Source organism: Populus trichocarpa, chromosome 18 (genome assembly GCF_000002775.5).
Source record: "Populus trichocarpa isolate Nisqually-1 chromosome 18, P.trichocarpa_v4.1, whole genome shotgun sequence".
Classification (NCBI taxonomy): domain Eukaryota; kingdom Viridiplantae; phylum Streptophyta; class Magnoliopsida; order Malpighiales; family Salicaceae; genus Populus; species Populus trichocarpa.
The window spans coordinates 8,993,322-9,015,957 of NC_037302.2; the positions used below are offsets into that span (position 1 = coordinate 8,993,322).

Genomic DNA, 22,636 nt, shown 5'->3' on the forward strand with positions numbered 1-22,636 from the left:
CTTCATCCTATAAATTAAGGTTTCAAGTAGAAGATGAAAGACAAGACAAAAAAATACTAGTAGAAATAAATCTCTCACACGCACTACCAAACACTAAACACACCTAAACACTAATTTGGCTCCTTGGGTGGCAGTAGACTTCACCGTTAAAATAGGAATAAAGATGAGAAAAAGACATACCCAATCTAGTGGGTCACGCTCTCCAATCCTCGTTAACATGTGAATTCATATGTCACCAATAATGACCACACGTCACTCTATGGAATGTATGTGCCTCTTTTATTTTAGTATATTTCCAACAACATCGGGAATATTTTATAACCCTTAATATGGCTTAAATCCCATTTTATTTTTTATTTTGTATGCATAAACTTATATATTTGAAGTATGAGGTCCATACTGGTGTAACAACCCTATGGTTGTGAAGTCATCAAAGATTTATCCTTTGGGATATGATAAGGCTAGAATCAATACCATGAAATGGGGTTTAAAGGGTGAGTTGAAACAAGATTATTTGAGGAGTAATTGTTTAGCTTTAATGTACAAATTTTATGTTTGGATACATATGTATGTTTTTAGTTTCTTGAAATGTATAAACATAATGAAATAGTAATTTTAAAATTTTTTATGAGTTCCAAGGTTCTCATTAGACAATCTAGGGTAGTTCCAAGGTTCTCATTAGACAATCTAGGGTTTTTCCCCCCTAAAGATCATATCTTTCTTTTAAAGTTTAACCGACTCTTTGAGGTTAGGTTGTCACAAATCATAAGTTGTCCAATTGTCTAGTCTTCAATAGTAATTCATATAGAAATCATTAAAACTCTTTTAGAAGAGAGAGACAATTATGTCTTAAGTGCTAGCTTTTTTAAAAAAAAATTTAAAGGTGTATCTCTATCTAATAATATTTAGTTTATAGGGAAATCCTGGTAATCTCATTAATGGAAAAAAAAATCACTTTGTCTTTTTTAAAAAATCACATATATTATTTTAGGATAATTTTAGAAATTTATACAATCAAGTCTCTATTTAATTTTTTTGTCTAAAATTGTAATCTATTGTATAAATTACATTCTACTTCTCAATTTCTAAAACTTATTTACAACTAAGTTCCATTTGATTAATTATTCGAGTTTAATTTCTTACCAAATATTTTTAATGTGTGTGACCCATTAGGTTCCTAGTATGTTGGCCCAAATAAAATCACAATCCTAAATAAATAAGATTAAATAAATTAAATAATTTAACTAATTACCCATTCAATAAATTGATCTATTTATATTTTAATATCAAGTGCATCGTCTAGTGACACAATCAAATGATTGATGTCCTTTTCCAAATGTAGGAGTGTTAAATTAATAAATAATCCGACAAGAGTGGGGTCAATCCATAAAGATGTTAATTATACAAAACCACAAATAATAAAAGAAATAGAGTTAAAGAGAACTTTGAGATGTGATATTCCTATAAAGATTAAACAAAGATAAAATAATTGACAAGGTTAGAGGATCCACTAATGGTATTTCAAATAAGTATAGTCCAAACTCTTTTTATTATTCAACTGGAAACCACATACAGAGAAAGTTCCAACCAAATGATTTATCATTAATGACTCATTTTAATTTATTAACATGATCATATTAATTACCTTATTTGAGTAACGTCAATGCTTGTAAATATTGTCAAGTATTCATGGTGCTAACTTATGTCAACAATAAATCGAGATCCTTTCATAACACAAGTGTCGATTATCTATACAGTAGGCTATAAAAGAATCAAGTATTTGTTATGCCAATGAATGTATACCATGAATCTAGACTCACTACTTAACAAGCAAGGTATTAAAATTAAGTAAGATAATAATTATTAAATATATTAATAACAAACTTTTTTTTAATATAAACATTAAAGTTTATGTTGAGTTTGTACTATACTTATTCTTACACCATTAATGTAACCTTTTCACCTTGACAAAAATAAACGTAGCTATATATAATGAAGAAGAAAAACATAAATAAATAAAATAAAAACATAAATATGATATAAATTAATTAAGTATAGTAAAGGAAATGATAAGTATAAATAAGAGACTAATAAGAATATAACATGAAATAAAATTTGAACATTAGAAAAAAATGAAGAAAGAAAGCAAGAGCATGATCTTGATCTGAAAACCAAAATGTCTAAATGTATGGCAAATGCCTATTTTTATAGGCAAAAATGTAAAACTATTGCTTTGGTGGCTAACTATTGCTTTGGTGGCTAACTATTGATGTGGTTGCTAACTATTACTTTAGTGGCTTGACAAAATACCATTGATAACATCAACATTTTAATAGATGGTCTTCATGAAAGTTGTGGATATTTGGCTCAGCGTTCCAACAAAAAATAAATGGACTTGCTTGGATTTCTAGAACTCAAGATATGAGTTGAACACCGAACATTGTTTGGGCTGCAAGACAGATTCAGACTTCTCTTTTGTTGCTAAGATTTGAACTTCAAAACGACAGTATTGAATCTTGAAATCTTCATGAATGTTTAAGAATATGTTTTAGATTTCTATCTAGAGAAAACACACTTAAACCCAAAGTCTACAGCTCTAGTTATGACCCAAAAATCAAATGATGTTCCAGTTTGACTTGAACCAACCCAACTATAATTTCTTCTTTAAACTTAGCCCTCTTTTTTTTCCCCCAATTTCAATAGTTAAACATATCAATCAATCCTCTAAAATTGTAAGATATGTCTATTTTGCAAACCTACATTTAAAATGAGCATTTACCATAAATTAAAGATATCTTATATTATTATACTTGTTATTATAAAACATGTTTAAGTTATGAAATTTAATGATACTTCAAGTATAATATGATAATATAAAACCTAAATAAAAATACACTTTTAAGTACTTATCATCTAGCAATGTGTCACGATCCTCCAAATATTAAGAAAGTCATATATGGTTTGACTTAATTTTTCAGTTATCACTTTCTTAGTGTAATTATTATTCCTTTAACAAGAATGTTTTGATTTAGACATTTGAGCATTGAGAATGTCTATTATGTGAAATCATATATTTTTTAACACCATATTCATTGATCATTTAAATAAAATTTAAAACTCTTTTCAAATCTCATTCCATCCAACATAAGAATTTCACAATCAATATTATTTGATAATATATATAAAACATTTTATCTAGTTCATCTAGGATGATGAATCATCTCTTGATCACTTAAATACTTTTATATTGTTTATTTTATATCTAATATCTAACTATTTGTTACCCTTGATTAAGACAATATGTAATCAAAATCAAACCATAGCATTCCTTGTATAAAATAACTAAGCGATCTCAAGTCTAAGGATCACTTACACAATTATTACATGATTCTTTTCATAGACACATGGATCTCTTCATATGAAATCCTCATGTGAAATAGTTTAATGTACACATCATTTGACAAATACCTTCATATTAGTTCTAGATATCCCTTATACCTCAACTTATAAGAACAATTGTTCTATTTCATAAAAAAAATAACAACACAATATGTATTGGTCTCAACAACTTAAATTAATATATTGTCTTAATAAAGCATTAATGAGGAACATATAGGAACAATATTTTTATACAATAGAAATCCTAATAATTATAACCACTATATAATTTTCTTTACAAAGCGTTTTTGTCTCAAGAACTTTATTTTTACTTTAGACTCATTAATTAAATATTAATGTATATTAAAGATAAATAATATCTTTATTAATAATAAATATATTTTATACAAACAAAATCAGTGTTGCATGTAACCACCTGATTGGCTACAACCATATACTCTAATAGTTTGCTCGTTGTGAAATTTATGTCATAATAAAGATATTAGATTTTTTTTTATTTTATTAAATAAATGATAGGATTATTTTCATATAAAAAATTAAAAAAAAAAAGAGTTTTGTTGTTGCTTTCCTTTGTGTGATTGTTTTGGGTGTTTATGTAATAAGTATTGATTGTATTCTTTATCTAAGAATTAACCCACATATGGTAAGATCCTTATATCGATCGTTTCCTTCAAAAATTTAAATATATTGGAAATGGTTGATACATGAATTTATTTTTAAAATATTGTTTTTCATTGTTTGTGTGAATTTGGATTAGTGGGTTCAAGAGTGTTTTAGACAATACCCTTTTGATCAACTTTCTCAATTATCCAGTAAATCGTTATCTTACTAGTGGAGTCATCTTCGAGGTGAGAGCATTTAATTTTATTAAAAAAATATTTTCTTTTAACATTTGTGAGTAAATTTCTTTAGGAACTTTTTGGTTTCGGGGTTCATTTCTTCATATTGTTATGAGTGAATTTAGGCTGGATTGACATGATTCTACGTAGGCTCATTGAGAGTAAGTGATGTCATTCGGGCTTGATTTGAACATAACAAAAAAAAATTTGATTTCCAGTTTATTATACACGATCCTCTCATGTTTAACACATATATTTTGAAAGTGAGGATTAAACCCTACTCCCTATGTTGAAAATAGAGGTCAAAAGAAGTTATGATAGATACTCTCTCTTTACTATACTTATGCTAGAAAGACATTGAAAAATTCATTTTACTTTAACTTTGTCTAGTAAGTTTGTAAAAAAAAAAAAAAGGAGTAATAAGTTTTGTGTGAAAGAAAAATATCATCAGGCTAATGGGCTTTGATTAAAAGAAAAGCGTCATCGGATTTATAGACTTTTCTTGAAATAAAAATTTCATGAGATTAATGGGCTTTACTTGAATTGCTTGAAAGAAAAATGTCATTGGATTCATGGGCTTCGTTTAAAAAATATATATCATTAGATTAATGGAATTTACTTGAGGTTATCGTATGCTTATACTTTTGCTTTGGCGTTATCATGAAATTATAAGATTAAATATTGGTGATGAGTTTCAATGATGTTAGTTTATCGAGGGATAAGAAGTGATTTGATTCCTTTTTTCTTCTTCAATAAAACAGGTTAGAACAAGAGGTAACCAACCTAAGCATAAAAACAAAGGGTCATACATTAAACATGCGCTTTTGAACCCTCACTTCTAACACTTTCAGAATGATTAACCATTTCTTGATCCGGTGAGTCTATTATCTCTCATTCCTTTTTTTTCTTTACAAAGTTTACTATCTAAAGTCTCTTACGAGACTTTTTATTGTAAGTATTATAATGAAGGGACAACTATCATAACCCATTTCCGGGTTATTCCCTCAAATTTACCTTTTTTTCTTTTTTAAAAAAAATAAAAATAAAAATAATAAAAATAGTAAGAAGACCGGTGATGTGGAAAAGGCTAGCCGAGGAAGGATTTCAAATATACATAAAATCAAGTTGCAATTTTAAACAAAGTTAAAAGCCTGATCGTACCCCGTTGTACCCAAAACTAGAGAGACAATACAAATTCAAGATCAAATTAAATGATTATTGGACTAATATGCATAAAACTTAAATCCATGGATATAATGGTTCTTAACAGACCAATTTGATTTAATCATGGGCCAAATTAAAAGTTGAATTATGTTTAAGAATTAATTTGGGTCCAATTAAAGGATTTAATTAGGTGTAAGGACTTAATTATACTTTAAATGGGTCAAATTAATTTTATTAGGGTCTTAATTGGTGAAAAAATAAGTTTGGGAGCCCAATTTGGGCTTAATTGAGAATATTAGAATTTTAGGAGACCAAATTTAATTTTTACCAAGTCAATTGATTCAAATCAAGAGTAAAATTGCAAGAAAAATCAAAAGTTTGGGGTTAATTAAAGGCTAAATTGAAGAAATTCACATCCAAATATCATTTTGCAAAAGGCTTCGGACTATGAGGGCTCAATTGATTCCAATCAGGGGTGAAATTGAAGAAAATTAAAAGTTTAATGGTCAATTTGCATAAATTCAAAATCAAGGGTCACGATGAAAAAAACACTGAAATTTGGGGTTGATGTTGAAGTTTTTCAGGGGCAAAATTGCATAAAATTAAAAGTTCAAGGCCAATTAGGGATGCAATTAAAAGAAATCAAAAGTCAAGGGACTAGATTAAAATTTTGTTAAATCGCTAAATTAAAACCTTAAAAGTCAAAACGACATCATTTTATTTTTATAAAACGACGTATTTTTATCAAAACGGTGCTCTTTTTTACCTAAACAATAAAAAAAAAGGTTGTTCATTTTCTTCATCATTTTTTCCATCGAAAGTTGCTCAGGTGGCCACTTTTTTAAAGCATTTAATGCTTCATATCTAAACCAAACCAGACAAACCATACACCACCATGATGGTCTGACACTTAACCATACTTCGGTATGGTTTTTTTTCCTGACTGATTAACACTATAGCGGCCTCGACGCCACTCCAAATTGGCCAACACAGGCAACTTTTAGCTACCAACTTTAAACCAACAGTTGAGATCATTACAGGTCGAATCAAAGACCAAGATTTGACACCCAGTAAAGATAATTCATCTTCTACGTCTTATAAATAGGGGTGGATTCCAAGCTTTGAGCAATAAGAAATCTAAGGCTAAAGTTGGGGGGAAATCAGCTTTTTTCCTAGTTTTTTTTCTCTCCTCTCAAGCTCTCAGCCACCGTTTTCTCCTCTTCCACTATCAAGCCTTCATCGTCATTGCCACCTCTAGCCATACGTCGAACTTCCTTGCACCACCAGGAATGTCGTCAGCCTCTCTTCTCCTCTGGTCAGGCAAGCCTTCATCTTCCTTTACTCTCCCCCCCGGTGGCTATTGCATGCAATGACCAAAGAATTCACATGGTTGCTGGGTTAGGCCAGTAACCATGTGGATCATGGGTTGGACCCGTTCCAACCTCGCCTAGATGGTTGGATCGAGTCTAGCCCGAACCAAAAATAAAAAGAAAGGTTATTGGGTCGTAAGTCGACCCAACCTAGCCGTGCTGGACCCAATTCAGCCAAGCCAATATGGCTAGGCCGGGTCCAACCCATTAAAAAAAAGGGAGACCAAGTCTGTTGGGTTGCTTAACAACTCAACCTGACCCAACTGGGTCTAGCCCAACCTAATTTATTTAATAATAATATAATAATATTAAAAAAAATCAAATTTTCCAAAGGGAATTTTAAAAATATTTGTAGGCCCCTCGCATGTTTTTCCAACTGTTTTGCATAATATCATGTTGTAGACTTATACTGTAAAATATAGATCCAATGTTAATAATACCTAGTTTTCTCCAAAATGTTTTTTTAAAAAGAATTCAAAAATAAATAAATAAATTTCCTCTTTCCAGAAACACAAAAAATATAGTATTTGTGCATACATCCAAATCCTAAAAGTTTTCCAAGCATATTTTCATAAAAAAAAACAAAAATTGCATCTTTCTCATGTTTTTAAAATGCAAAATGGATATCATAACCAATTTATAATTATCCATTAGGATTTGACCAAAATATAAAAAACTCATAACAATTATTATGTTTGGAATGTTAGGAAATAGTTATATTTATGAAATAAATGTGATACTAAAATTCAGGCCTCATAACAGTTAAGCTTTAACCTAATAAGGTAGAGACTTCCTCACAAAAGGAGATTTATCTTGGACCTTAGAAAAAGACCAACGGATAGAAACATGACCCAGAAAAACAATCAAACAACAATGTAGCCTATTTTAAGTAGGGTGTATTGGGGGTGATGCATCTTCTCCTTGCATAACCAGTCCTTTACTCAGACTCTCGTAAACCATAGGTTTCCTAGTAACCATAATACTAGGTGACGACTCCTGAACTTCATAATTATAATTTTATGATTAAAACAAAAACTTATTTTTAACACACTCAGGAGATAGACTTATCGTTCTCAACGTCATGCAATACCGTGACAGCTATAATAAACTATGACTAGATCAACTCTGTCTAGCCATATGTGATAGACCTTCAACATGTATATCAATAGTATAAATAACCTATTTAAATTCAATTTATCATTTTTGAAGTACAAAGATATACAACACACATATTAAGAAGACTTTTTAGCATAATTCATTCCACAGTGATCATTCATTTTCAATTTGGAAATTGATTTCACATGTTACTCTTCACTCTCTTCTTACACACACACACACACACACACACACACACCGAAATAGACTCATTCAAAAACAATACTAACAAAATTTATTCAATCCATTGACATTTCTATTATCCTCATTGAAAATCAATATATTAGTATCCATAGTTTACTTCCAAACATCCAATTATGATATTGTTTCTTTTTTTTTTTGTTATAAATATAATAATATATATAGAAATAAAATTAAGATGAGAGGCAACTACCTACTTTTCCAGCTACACAAGCTCCTGCTACCAAAGATTATCATGCTCTTGATGTCTCTGTGGATTTAAAAGAGGTATAATTATCTGTATCCCATCATTTTTATCATTTTCACTTTACTTTATTCTCATCATTTCCTTTCACTTGATAGCACGCGCACGAGAGAGAGAGAGAGAGGTATCATTATCTGTATCCCATCATTTTTATCATTTTCACTTTACTTTAATCTTATCATTTCCTTTCACTTGATAGCGCGCGCGAGAGAGAGAGGTATCATTATTTGTATCCCATCATTTTTATCATTTTCACTTTAGTTTAATCTCATCATTTCCTTTCGCTTGAGAGAGAGAGAGATGTCCTTAGTTATACCTTTATCCCTTAATAATTAAACCCTCCACGCAATCCTATTTAGATTCTTGATGCTTTTTCTCATTGATCACATTTGCTAATTTAACCAATTTAGCCATTTATACTATACATTATTATCCTTTTGTCCATTTCATTAATATAAAAATATGTCATATCAATTAAATTATTTCGTACCTCTTTTCCATTCCCAATTGTTTCTCGCTAACCCTTTTAACTATTTGATTTATTTTATCCAATACTAACAAGCTTCTCTTCCATTTCCTTTTATTACACAATCAAATTAACCTGCATCACTATGTTACATAGCCATAAGATAGTTCTTTTATTGTAAACCCATATTTCTTCCACTTACATATCATTACATCATATGAAATTGACTATAAAATTCTAATCATGAATTCTATCACTATTCATGATATATATATATATATATATATATATATATATATGGTTTAAATCAAACCGTGGCTCCTATAAAATTTCTAGTTACTTGCTTCATTGTTTGTTTTATGTAATATTAATTTTATGTTCATTTATAATTTTCAATATCAATTTCTCATACTTCAATTTTTTATGTTTAATTTCTAATAAAGGGAAATGAAATTTCTTGTATTTTAAAGGGAAATATAGTTTTATTTGTTTGCATATTATGAGCAAACTTCTATCAACTTTTTATTTTTCTCTCAATTTGAGTGGAAACCAAGGAAAGTTGAAGCTCTATTTTCCTCTTTTTTGCCCTTCCTTTCCTTTCTATTCCTAATTTTAACCCCCAAACAAATGAAATTGATTTAATTTCATTCCCACTACTTTCCTTCCCCTTACAAAAATACAGACATTTTTTTTCTTGTGTGGGTGTTGATGCTGTTGAACTTTGGATATTGGACTTCAAAATAAGCTATATCCTACCGAACTAGCATTTGCAAAAGGCCCAAAGCCCATGAATCATTGCCCAAATATGATATCTGGATGGCCCAAGGCCCGATGTATAATATCCCGAAATCATGAACTAAAGAAGAAAGAAAGAAAGCAAAACACCTGGGCAGCAAGGATTGCAACAAAACCAAGACAGAATATTTCAATAGTTGAATGCACAGAGGCAAAGGCGGTAGCAATGGATGGACTGGAAGAGAGCTCGAGCAAAGCGGCAGAGGCAGTGCTGGAAATCCTAAGGACCAGGGGCTGGTCTCTTGGCGGAATAGATCAGTTAAACGCCTTAATCATAATTCACTCTGCTTTATCTGATGACGGCGACCCTTGCACCGTCGCAAACGCCGTCGAGTCCGAGCTCCTCAACATGGATCTTAGATCCATCGGACTCAAGTCCTTACCCGACCCAAACCTCCTCAATAAAACCTCCTATCTTCAAGGCCCCAAAATCCTCCAGGTTATTTATTTATTTCCTCGCTTTATTTTTATCGAATTTCAAATTATTTTCTTAATTTGCTTCTCCTCTCTCTTATTTTAAATATATATACAAATAAAATAAAATAAAAAACAGATATCTGCAGTGAGAGATATTTCTGTTAGTAGCATAGAAGGGTTTCCGAATTCAAGCAAACGGCGACTGTTAAAACTCGGTCTCACTGATGGGCACAACGAGATAACTGCAATCGAATACTCTCATATTCCTTCAATCCCAAATGATATAGCTCCTGGTTCTAAGGTAATCTACCACTTTTATTTTATTTTATTTACCATTTCTAATTTTTAATTTAATCAATGCTTTTGGCAGGTTCGGTTGGATAACAAAGCTCCATTACATAACTGTATTGTATGTTTGAATCCTAAAGTTATAACTGTAATAGGAGGCATTGTCCAATCACTTCATGAAGAATGGCAAATGAACCAAAAATATTCTGGTTTTTCACGTTCATCATTAAGGTTATCACAGGAAACTGATAATGGTGGCCCTCCTCCTTTCGAAAAGTTGCAAATTGGAGCACCCTCTCGTAGGTCTTCTCGGCAAGTCATACGATCGGGTTTGTCTTCTAGATGTTATATGCAGCTTGCTTTTGACTGTAATAAGATCGTCTTAGTATTTTTAGTGCGGTATAGCGTAATGTTTTCCTGCATTATGATTTTGTTCTGGTGCTGTCAAGGGCTAAAAACTACAGGGTTGGGACATTGGATAGCATTTAGGGTGTGAAATGAAATACATAGTTGGACATTAACTCTTTTTTTTTTTTTTTGAAAAATTTAGAGCTTTTAGCATTTACTAGGATTATAGCTTTTCCCACACGCAAAGAAGCTAATCTAACAGCGCCCTCATCTATTTTCTCAAAATTATTTCAATTAAAGATCAAGAATCTCTCATCATTTTGTTTATTCCTGCCTCAAGGCGGGAAATGTTTGATTGTTTTACCAGACTCTTGTAATTAGCATTCACTTAATTATCCTAGTTGATGCCTACCTAGGTTTTGCTAACACTTTATTTTAAGATTTCAAACTTTGTAAGTCGGCTATCTTGTGTGGATGTTCTAAGGCCCCTTATGTTTTGTCCTTTAAATTATGGCAGGGGGTCAGAGAGGATTGCATTTCCTTGCACAACTCAATTTCAACTTATTTTCCATTCCTTTGTTGAATGCAATAAATTTCCTTAAACAGAAACCCAAATCTATAACCACATTGAACCATGAAAGTTCACAAGTTCTACCTCACTGAGGCATTTAGAATTTGAACCTGAAATCTAATTGGAGTAATCTTGTTTACTACATTAAACAACTTCCTAGAGTTAACCATTGCAAATCTGAAAACTGCAAAACATTTTGTGCAGTTCTGAGTTTGATGACGTTCTTCTGCTCTGGTTATGTGACATCCCTGCATTGATTTTGGCAGTGGGGAAATGAACCTCCGTGAACCTGATGGTCAAGCTGTATAATCTCTTATTACTTTCACAGCAGTTTAAATCTACCCTTTTAGTATTTTGATAGGAACTATAGTTTTTAATGCCTTGCAAAGATTTTGGATATATGGCAATTTAAACAATTTCTAGATGAGTTGATCGTAGATTTAGAAGATGCATTGGTGATGCAGAAGGGAACAGAACTATATGAAGCATTTTAGAGTTAAAAATATGTCAATCTAGAATTTTGAAAAGAAAAGAAAATGAGAATTCTAGGCTCTCAAAGTCGAAGAAATAGGATAATATGTGTGTTTTCAAAATGAACTTGCCTGTTCATTATTGTAACCGTGATGTGCATGTTAAGTAGGCTCAGTGTCAAGTGCAAGTGCATGGGTTTTAGTCTTGAAAGTAGATCTTCTGCTTAGATACTAAGGGTTAGTACTGTATCTAGATGGTCAATCTACAGATCTTATGTGAGTAGGACAAGCACTTTGTACTGACCTGTGTGATTCTATATTTGATAATTTTTGTTGCTTTTCAGTTTCTTATGAAGAGAAGGCAAATATTCCAGATTACTTTAAGTCTACCTCCAACAGCACCGTGCAAATTAGCACAGAAACTGCTGGAAACACCAAAGTTCTACCTCTTGATGCTCAAAGAAAAGCAGATAGTGTTGATGACAAAGTGAGAGTATCTTCCCTCAGAACAAGTTACAAAGAAAATCCTAGAAACTTGCAGTGGAGATCAAAGGAAGGTGCTTGTTTATTTCCCTTTTCTTTGCAAGTTTACCTATATTGTGCAATAAATGTTATGGTGCACCAGATGTTGTATGATGCAATTTTGTTTTGGAATGATAGAGAATGACCTTCACTACATGTGAATGGTAATGGAAAGGGGAAAAAGAACTAGAACCTTTATTTTTGTATCATTGGACGCTGCGGGATTATCTCTTGATAATTACAATGAATGGCCGAATCTGTTTCATTTAGCATGCAGGCATAGACACTACTCAGATGAAATTGCATGGTTGTGATTTCAAAATACATCTATTTGCAAAATACATGAAGGGGAGTTAATAAAGAGAGGGGGGGGGGGGGGGGGGGGGGTTGTGATCTGTTATAGATTGTATATTGCAATTTCAATCACTAATGAACTATTTGGAATTATTGGTAGATTATAATGGGTCTACCTCCAAGAGCAATGTGCCTACTGTTGCAAAAACTTCTGGAAATGCTGAACTAAGGCCAATGGATTCAGAGCAGAAAGTAGATGATGATAAGGAAAAAACAGTTTCCCTTAATGAAAGTCTTGAACAAAAGCCAAATGACTCTTCTGCAAGACAGAAGGAAGGTGCGAGTTCAATTTTATTGCATTTGCAACTGTATTCATGCTGTTTTGTAATGGCCTAGATGGGTGAATTTTTATTTTTCTAGTGAGAAAGAGAAGTACTGTAATCCTCACTTTAGTGTTAGTGAAACATGAGGGATAATGTTTTGAAGCCTGCAGTGAAGGAGATACTATCTAGATAATCATTTAAAATTGAATGATTGTAAGTTGAAAAAAGAAGAAGGGTGAGATAGATTCATCATGATTTATAGAATCAGATATGATACAGCACTTCTGAATTGCTCATTTTTTAATTTCCTTTGTTTCTTTATCTTGCTGTTGTATTAACTTTTAACATCTATATTTTTGGCAGTAATAGAAACAGTTCCTGTTCAAAATCAAGCAGCTTCTCAAAAGTTACTTTTGAAAATGAATCACCACCCAAATCAAGGTGATCGGCATTCAAAAGGTCAGAAATATAGGGGGAAGAATAAACAAGAAGAATCACAAGTTTTCACTCTAGAGGAGTGGGAAAAGAGTAATGCAGGGCGTCTGACAAAAAATGATTTTCCGGATACTAGTTGTGATGAGGATCTTGCATCAAAGCTTCAAGACCAACTTGATGTGGAAGATTTTCATGTTAACATCCTTTCATTTTTTATTTGTTTTCAGTATTACTGTTGCTGCTATTGTTTTGGTCCTCAAATCATTCAATTCATTGTTGTTACAGGTACATAGGAGAACTCATAACAAGGTGGTGGATGACATTAGAATGAGCATGTTTAGTTATGAAAGAGATGGCAACAAGGTTCATGAAATGGAACATGGAGGAAGAGGAAGGGGGAGAGGGAGGGGGGGAGGGAGGGGAAGGGGGGGAGGGAGGAGAAGATATAATTAAATTCAGTGGAAACTTATTATGTTTGTTTACGATTTTGGAGCCTGGAGCTTGCAAAACTTACGCAGGGTTTTTAACCTTGTGCCATAGCTGGCCGATGTTGATAACTTGAAAAGAATACCAGAGTGAGTAAGATGATTTCCCTAGACAATGTGATCTAGCATCCTTTCTATAATTGGTACATGTTTGCTTTCATTTTACATATATCCATATTTTGGTGCTTTCTTTAATTAGTATCACACAAAATTGATCAACATCCTGTTTTTGTTGAATTGCTGTGGTTTTTTTATTCATAATAGTTGCCTTGCCATCTTCGCAAATCATCACCGTGCATGTAGATAATGGTAAATAGTTCACAACAGCTAAAATTCCTCTATCTCACTATGTGAAGAGTCTGTAAGGGAGGGGTCGTCCTGAATTTTTTTTTAGAAAAAAATATATTGAAACTTTTGGTTTTCCAAAGATAGAGATTTTTTTATGTTTTATTTCTATGTTTCATACGATCCATTGTGTACCCTTCGCATGTTCTATTTTTAAAGGGTAGATTTAAGAATTTTGATAAATATTATTTGCTTGCAGGAGCTATAAAACACATGAACATATACCCTTCGCATGTGTATTGTTTAATTATTTTAAATATTTTTATAATATCTAGTGATATTATGTTATTTGATGAGCCTAATAAAAAAAGACTAAATTCAAATAGCTAACTTGATCCAAGATATTAACCAAAGCTAAAACCGGTGGGAAAATTATTGTAATTGCACTCATTGGAATGGTTTAATAATGTCAAAATTTATAACTAGTTATTGGAAGTGTTAAATTCTTTTCATGGAACGCATTAGTTATTTTTAAATTATTTAGGGGTAATTATATCCTTTTTATTTTAAAAGCATAATAAAATAAAAAAACTAAAATCCTTTTAAAAGTAAAAATTTCAATCATATTATCAAGAGGCAATTTGGTACTTTTAAAATGTTGTTTTCAATATTATCATGTATGATTGAGGGCAATTTCATCCTTTTCCAAATATAAAAACACAAAAAATCTAAAGCATTATGAAACGATCTCAATGTTATTGGAAGTCAAAAAAATTCAAATTGAAGTCTGGAAGATTTTTTTATCTTTTCTTAAAGGTTTTTTATTATTATTACCATGTCAAATTATGAGCAAATTATTATTTGGCTAAATAAAAAAAATAAAAAAGAACATATGCATGTGCAACACCCAGAGCCTCATGGGAGATGCTAGCTCATTTTGGGCGCGTGTATGCAGCACCTTTCGGTGTCTAAAAATACTTTTTCATCATATCATTGAAAGTGTCATTGTGTCTCTTCCTATTAGTGTCATATATGTTGATGGTGGTCTGATTTGCAGCCGTAGACCTTTCTTTTCTCTTTCCTACCTCAAATTTTTGTTGTTGTTATTTAAACTTTAATTTTTATTTTTTTAATTTTTAATTTTTAATTTTTAATTTTTTACCTTGATCCTTTTGTAGAAGTTTTATTTATTTTTAATTATGTTTTTCAATCTGGTTCTCATTGTTCTGGTTTCTAATTTTTTCCTTAGCCCTTTTGTAAATTATTATTCTTTTCAATTTCACCCTTTAATCAAAACATTATTTTTATTTTTTATGTCAATTTTGATCCTTATTCTTTTTATTTTTTTAGGTCCTTTTACTATATGAATTTTTCTTTTCAATTTTAACCTTAAATCAAATATCAATTTTTTTTTCAATTTTAATTCTTATTTTTTTAATTTCTATTTTTTTAATCTTTTTGTATAATTAATTTTTTTTCAATTTATCCTTTAATATTTGATTGGTTGGGATTTGAACTTTGTAATTTTTCTAAATAGGGTGCATCGGATCTAATAACCCAAGTCATAGGTTTAAATAGCTAACACAAGTATTTTTTTTAAAGGACTTTATAATCTTTTTTATTTTTTTATCAGGTTATTCCAATCTCATAATCAAGGTCACGGTTTTGGTGGGATATTTTGGGTTGGCTCAACTTTGATTACTGTAATTATAGGTTTGTCATGCAAACTCAGGTTAACCAAAACCAATTTTTTATGTCTATTTTTATCTCATTTCGTTCTTTCTTATTTAATAGGTTGTGAATTGAGATACATCATTTATTTATTTTTTAAATATATTTTCTCCAAGTTATCCTAATCACTTTTCTTTTTAAATTGAATTTATTTATTGTTGTTTTTTTTCATCTAAATAAAATAAAACCAACTTATTTGATCTAGTAAGATGTACTATCGAATTCACATATTTTTGTTTTAAAAAAATCAAGCTTGCAACATCTCAATATCATTTTTGGCAGGAAAAAAAGTTTGGCCCGTGAAGAAATACTATGTATTTTGTATAGAACACAAAAAAAAAAAAAAAAAAAAAAAAAAAAAAACATTCCCATCCATTTTGTTCTTCTTTTGTTCTTTCTAGGATGCCATCAAAGTTTTAGGATTATAAAATGTGCAATAGTATGTGATTCTTGCAGCCATTCTGAGAAGAACGAGACTTAAACATGTTCGTTCAGACCCATGAAGCTCGTAATTAATAAAAATACACTAATTATTTTCTGCATGGTTAAATTTGTTAGGTTTATCAAACCCTATCATTTAGCCCAAAAAATAAGAATTTGAAGATTTAATCAAATTCAAAAACTATCAAACCATAATAATATATAATATTATAATAGAATCAGTGCGTAATATTTACATTACATTATAATTGCCGTTAACAGAAACCCAAATCTATAATAATATATAATATTATAATAGTAGCAGAGAGTAATATTTACATTACATTACATTACAATTATATATAAAAATAATAATTAAATTGACTAGCAAAAACATTGTAGCTTAAGAGATAAAATATTGTGGATTTGAACAATGTTTTTTTTATTTTTATTTTTGTTCTTGAAGCATTTTTTATTTCAATCACTAAACTATTTTTTTCTTTTAATTTTATATTTATACATTGTATTGATTGGGATTCAAAATTTCTAATTTATTTTGATTTGATATTGAAACAAAAATGCAATATTTTTCCCCTTGTTTAATGGTTCATGAGATATTTTTTAAAATTTTGGTCCCCAAAGTTGTCATTTTTCATTTTTTATCCATATTTATTGAGGTTTTGATGTTTTAGTCCTATATTTTATGTGTTTTGCGTTTTAGTCCCTGAATTTTATGAGGAGAGAGAATTAGTGGAAAATGAAGGAGAAAAGACAAAGTTCCTAGTTGTCTATATCCTAGCAACCATAAAAGCCAATCTTGATTTCAATTGAGTTTATTTATGAGAGAAATTTTATTTAGGTGTTTTTTATCATTCTGGTCGATCTGGTGGATGGACCGATCCAGGTAAGGTGAAAAGACTGACAAGAGCAAAAAAATGCTCAAACTCGGTCGATTTACCGAGTCGACCCATGACCCAGGCGACTCAGCAAAACCCGATAGAGATTCATTTTTTTTTAAATGTATTTTTTTTCATAGCCAGAAATCCCTTTTTATATATATATTTTAGTTGGTTATTAACTCTTTTCAAAGTTTATTATATAAATATTTGAAAAATATTTTATTTTTTCAATGTAAAATTTAAAGCCTTTTAGTATATATACTCTATGTTTATAAAAAAATTATATTTTTTAATGTAGGATAAAAAACCTTTTTGGTTTAAATACTTCAACTTAAAAGATAATATAATATCTTTTTAATATATAATAAATTTTTTTTGAAATTTTATTATTTATAATATGTATAGTTTATATTTATATAGATTACTTTTTATTTTTTATAAAAAGTATTAAAATTTTAAATGTTTTTTTAATTTTTTCAGATTAATCACTAACCTAACTCCATTGCCGGTCAACCCCGGATATTTATGGTATCTATCACATCCATCTGATACACTGACCCCTCCAGCCATCCTCCCTCTCTCAGAATAAAGAAAAAGAAAAAGAAAAAGAAAAAAAGAAAAAGAAAAAGAGGAAGCCATCCCATCCCATCTCAAACTGAAATGGAAAATGTCGTCATCCAACCGTCAGTAGCGGTGCTAATCTCTTTTGTAATCGCGATTAAAGCTTACAGAAGAAAATCTCTAGACGTAACAGGAGCAGTCGCTGGGTTCATTGTTATGACCCTTCACTTTGCTATTAGCTACAGATTTGGAGCTATATTGCTTGTCTTCTTTTTCAGTTCATCCAAGCTTACCAAGGTTGGAGAAGACAAGAAGAGACGCTTTGACGCCGAGTTCAAGGAGGGTGGACAAAGAAACTGGTATCTGTTTATCTATTTGTTTTTATTTTTTTGGCTTCCAAAAATACAATTAATTGTTTTTTGTGGGTAATTTTTAGGATACAAGTGCTGGCTAATAGTGGTATAGCTTCTGTTTTGGTTCTGGCTGTTGGGAGATTGGCCGGCTGGGAGGACAAGTGCTTGGATGGAAAAGAATCGGCCGTCATCACCTCTCTTATTGGAGGGATCATCGGTCAGTATTCATGCTGCAATGGAGACACTTGGTCTTCCGAGCTTGGTGTACTCAGCGATGCGCAACCTCGTTTGATCACAACCTTTAAGGTGGATGGATATCTTCTTTTCTTCACACACACACACACACACACTATTTTCTGGTAATTTGAAAAAAAAATCACTTCTCAACAGGAAGATTCGACAAAATGGATTAAACAGAGAGTGAGGGTGGGTGGGTGGTTACAGATACAGAGTGTTTTCTTGTTATACTACAATGGGTTTTCCTCATGTAGATTTAGTTTCTCACTTGCTTTCATTTAAGCTACTTCTAACTCCTAAGCTATAGTAGTGACTATAATAAATAAGCAAGTAACAGCTACTAAGATCCTGCTTAGAAGCAGCAACCCTTAGCTCTCTTCCCTAAGAAATTGTAAAAGCTTCAAGGATGATGCAAGTAACCTCGCATATATGCGTGCGCAATCACCACCAGTCAAGTTAATGCCCTTTCATGGCTCTAGAATAATGAGACAATGAGAATGTTTGTATGGATACTGGTAGGATCAAAAGCAATTAGATATGAATATACAGTGTAAAAATGTATAGGACCGCAAGATTAATGAATAAGCTAAAGTAAAATCAAAGATGGTTAAAGCACACCTTGAACGCTTAAACTGGAGTCCAGTAACTTATGATAAAAAACAAGGAATCAGAATAGAAGAGAAACAAGCATACTAACAGATTGTTTGTAAACGCAATGATAACAATGGCAACTGCATGCAAACAACACAATCTTGTTTTACTGCATACATTTGGGTGTGTTTGTTATGTTCATCTTCCTCCTCATGAACGAACCAAGTTTTCTCCTTAAACAGCACAATGTGTTTTCCTACGATATGCCTTAAGTCAAAAGTGTTTCTTGTGTTATGATCTTGACAAAAAGAAAAATGCTTGTTTCTTGTAATGTTATGTTTAAAAAGAATGTGTTTTACTATCAACATCATTCTCCTTCTCTTCCTCCTCTTCTACATCCTACTCTATTCTACCTTCATTTGAATCACTCAAGGCTATTCTTGAATGTTTTAAACCTAGGTTTGTTTATCAACAATGATAGTGTACCATTGGTTGCACTTCTCCTAAAGAACCCTCTTAATCTCCAAGTCCTGTTCATGTTTGTCATTTTCCTCTCATCAGACACGCCCTCCAGATCAGTATGTGTATCCTCCCTCTTCTTTCCTTTTCTTTTGAAGTATTTTCCATGTCCCTAATTCTTTTAAGCAAGTAGTAGGACACCTATGTTGGCAGAAGGCTATGGATGAAGAACTGAAAGTTCTTATTGAAAATCATACTTGGGATCTTATGTCATGTCTGACTAATGTTAAACCTATTGAGGGCAAGTGGGCGTATAGTGTTTAAACCTAATGGTTCTTTGGACAGGTGCAAAACTCGTTTATTGGCTCTTGGAATCTTCAAGAATATGGACTATGAAGAGACATTTGCTCCAGTTGCCAAAATGACTATCCTGCGTCCATTCTTAGCTATCGTTGGTTCTCATAACTGTAGTTTATCCCAAATGGATGTTAAGAATGATTTTTTTTTTTATGGTGACATAGATGAAATTATTTTAATGACTCCACCTCTAGGATATTTGTTGGCTAGCTCCAAACAAGTATGTCGATTAAAAATTTCACTTTATAGTCTCAAACAGGTCCCATGTGTATGGTTTGCCAAATTTAAAAGCACACTTCTTGCAGCAGACTTTAAACAGAGTGCTTATAATCCATTTATGTTTCCTCATCATACCACTATAACCATTCTTGAGTCTATGTCATGACATTTTAATTACAAGTGATGATATCTCCAAACAAAATTCACTATTTGAAGACAACCGTACATCAACCTTTCCATATCTTTGTCCATCGATATATTTTCTAAAGCTTGAGGCCTCTCACTCTGAATCTAGTATTTTTGTCGACCAGCATAAATACGCGCAAGATCTTGTTGGTCTTGTCGAAGTTCGAGATTTTGCCACATTTGATACTCCTATGGAGCTCAATGTTAAACTTTTTTTTTGATGATGGGGATCTTTTTGATGATCCAACTCATTTTCGGACAATTGTTGGGAGTCTCAACTACTTAACTATTACTCGACATGATATATCATTAATTAACTGATCTATATACGGCTGAGTAGGCAAGTTTCGTTAGCTTGATTCTTGGAGTTTGCTCAAGGGAAATTCAAGAGAGACCAGCCTAGTCATCTACGTAGTTCCTTGGTACAAAAGATGGCTCTTTGAATGTAAGCAACCATCTTGTGCTTGACTTGCTTTTCCTGTCTGTTATCTTCTGATCCAGTAGGAATGAGTGATCTTTACTTGCAATCTCATGAAATAATCCTTGGTTTCATTTGACCATCTTAGTTCACCTTTATGAAGAAATGAAGTCCTGCAAATAAAACATCTTCCAAGTGCTTGGAACTAAGTCGATATGAATATACTTGCTTCTTGTCATCACCAGAACTGGTTCAACAGCCTGTACGGACACACTGTGGCATGTGTTATCCAATAAATATGCTGGTCATCCATATGTAAAGTTGCTTTCACTGCTTCGTCATTCAGTAAAAGATGGATCACAAGCTATATATATATTTAAATTATTTTCTTTGCTTGAGTGAAATAGAATAAGTGGCATTAATGCTTCAGATATTTTGCATCATCATATGATATGCAGACTGATGGAATTGAATTTGTAAATCTTGGAGACTGTATCCTGACTAGGTTCCTATATAATTGATTACCAGCCTGTTCGGAGGGGTACAAATGGTGGAGTCACGTTAGCAGGTCTTCTAGCAGCTGCAGCAGCAGGAGGTGTTATTGGGCTTGCATTCGTGCTCATAGGGTTTTTCACAACGAAATGTGTGTTTGATGTAGCACTCAAGCAGCTCTTAGTTATACCGGTTGCTGCGCTGGCAGGGTTATGTGGGAGTCTGATAGATTCTCTGTTGGGAGCTACTTTGCAATTCAGTGGATTCTGCACTGTTCGGAACAAAGTAAGCTGCTCCTTCTACTATTTATCATCGAGCGCCTCTGGTACTGGCATAGTGTTGCCATAACCATGTGCATTTAAATGAAGAATAACATTTGACTCTGTCTTACGCAGGTTGTTGGAAAACCTGGACCAACAGTGAGGAAAATTTCAGGACTTGACATTCTCGACAACAATGCTGTGAACCTTGTCTCTATACTGCTGACCACCTTGCTGACTTCCGTTGGCTGCGCATACATTTTCTGAACAATGTGCCGATTGTTCGATTAAGTTGCAATAATAGCCACTCTGATGAATGCAGACCTCGTGTTTTCCGATCTGGTAGCATGTCATGGTGATTCCTTCTCTACAATATACTCGTGGCACTTGAGAAACTGGTTGTTGATTAACTGTCGTTTCTAAGGCATGAATGTATTTATTAGTCCACAAACAGTTCTGTTTTAGCGCTAAATATAAATAAAATATGGAGAAAAGGAGCAAAGCAAGCAAGAAGGAACATTTGTTAAACAGAGACAAATTAAGCAGCAATAATGGAATATTACAGACCAAGCATGGAGGCAGCCTTTCTCCTCTTGGCGACTTCTAACCTGATCAACGTGTAACATCCCTTGAAAACCTGATTTGCATACATCACTTTACTACTAAAAGAGGTGGGTCTTTTCCTCTTCACCACCTCTTCATGGATGCACAACTAAGCTTTGATTCCTGTAGTCTTGGTAATCATAAAACTTCATTTTTTCTCGAATCTCAGTTCTTGAATATTGCAAGAAGTTTAATTTGGTTTTTAAAGTTTTCAGAAAAACTCAATCAAGTCCCTAAGGTTTTTTTTACATTTTGGTCCTTGGATGTTTGAGGAGCTCAATTAGTCCTTGAAGGTTTTGTAAGAGCTCAACTTGGTCACTGTAGATTCTCACATTTTAGTCATAAAACTTCATCTTCTCGCATTTAGGTCCATGGATATTGAGGGAGGGGTGAGAAGGACGTTGAAAAGGAAAAGATGAGAGATTTCGACAAACCATATTTCTGCCATAACAAAAAAGAAAAAATGACAAGTTTTCATTAAAAAAACCATATTTTTTTCTTGTAACTAGAAAGGTTAACCTTTTGTTCCGTTGACTCTTTGGATGATTTATTAGTTTATATATTGTTTTGTTTTATTCTTTAACTAGCATTTACAATTCTGCTGACTTCTTGGATGATTTATTAGTTTAAAACTTTAAATGTCATTTAATTTATTATATTAAAAATAAAAATCATATATTTATTTATTAGTTAACAAATTTCGAGGAAACTCAGTGCAGAATGGTCCATCAATGACCTAAGAAGTACAACTGTGGAATGAGAACGGCTTGTACCTAACA

General features: G+C 31.9%; 2 protein-coding genes across 2 annotated transcripts; both read left to right on the forward strand.

Annotated features, from left to right (window-relative positions):
• Positions 1-9,698: 9,698 nt before the first annotated feature.
• Positions 9,699-14,005, forward strand: LOC7476249 (uncharacterized). Its single transcript, XM_024592676.2, has 7 exons — positions 9,699-10,072; positions 10,187-10,351; positions 10,421-10,667; positions 12,072-12,284; positions 12,704-12,880; positions 13,230-13,495; positions 13,587-14,005. Exons 1-7 carry the CDS (start codon positions 9,800-9,802, stop codon positions 13,752-13,754), a joined length of 1,509 nt encoding a protein of 502 aa, XP_024448444.2. The 5' UTR covers positions 9,699-9,799; the 3' UTR covers positions 13,755-14,005.
• A 3,686-nt stretch (positions 14,006-17,691) lies between these two features.
• LOC7458746 (protein PGR) lies at positions 17,692-21,782 on the forward strand. The gene is made up of 5 exons (XM_052449175.1): positions 17,692-18,041; positions 18,119-18,341; positions 21,031-21,279; positions 21,390-21,526; positions 21,582-21,782. The coding sequence occupies exons 1-4, from the start codon at positions 17,782-17,784 to the stop codon at positions 21,519-21,521; spliced, it is 864 nt and encodes a 287-aa protein (XP_052305135.1). The 5' UTR covers positions 17,692-17,781; the 3' UTR covers positions 21,522-21,526; positions 21,582-21,782.
• Positions 21,783-22,636: the final 854 nt, after the last annotated feature.

Excerpts from the sequence above, each read along its gene's own strand:
- LOC7458746 (XM_052449175.1), top strand. The coding sequence starts at position 17,782 with ATGGAAAATGTCGTCATCCAACCGTCAGTAGCGGTGCTAATCTCTTTT. Across the intron at positions 18,042-18,118 it reads GAGGGTGGACAAAGAAACTG|GATACAAGTGCTGGCTAATA; the intron begins GTATCTGTTTAT and ends GGTAATTTTTAG. Across the intron at positions 18,342-21,030 it reads GTTTGATCACAACCTTTAAG|CCTGTTCGGAGGGGTACAAA; the intron begins GTGGATGGATAT and ends ATTGATTACCAG.
- LOC7476249 (XM_024592676.2), top strand. The coding sequence starts at position 9,800 with ATGGATGGACTGGAAGAGAGCTCGAGCAAAGCGGCAGAGGCAGTGCTG. Across the intron at positions 10,668-12,071 it reads TCGGCAAGTCATACGATCGG|TTTCTTATGAAGAGAAGGCA; the intron begins GTTTGTCTTCTA and ends GTTGCTTTTCAG. Across the intron at positions 12,881-13,229 it reads TTCTGCAAGACAGAAGGAAG|TAATAGAAACAGTTCCTGTT; the intron begins GTGCGAGTTCAA and ends TATTTTTGGCAG.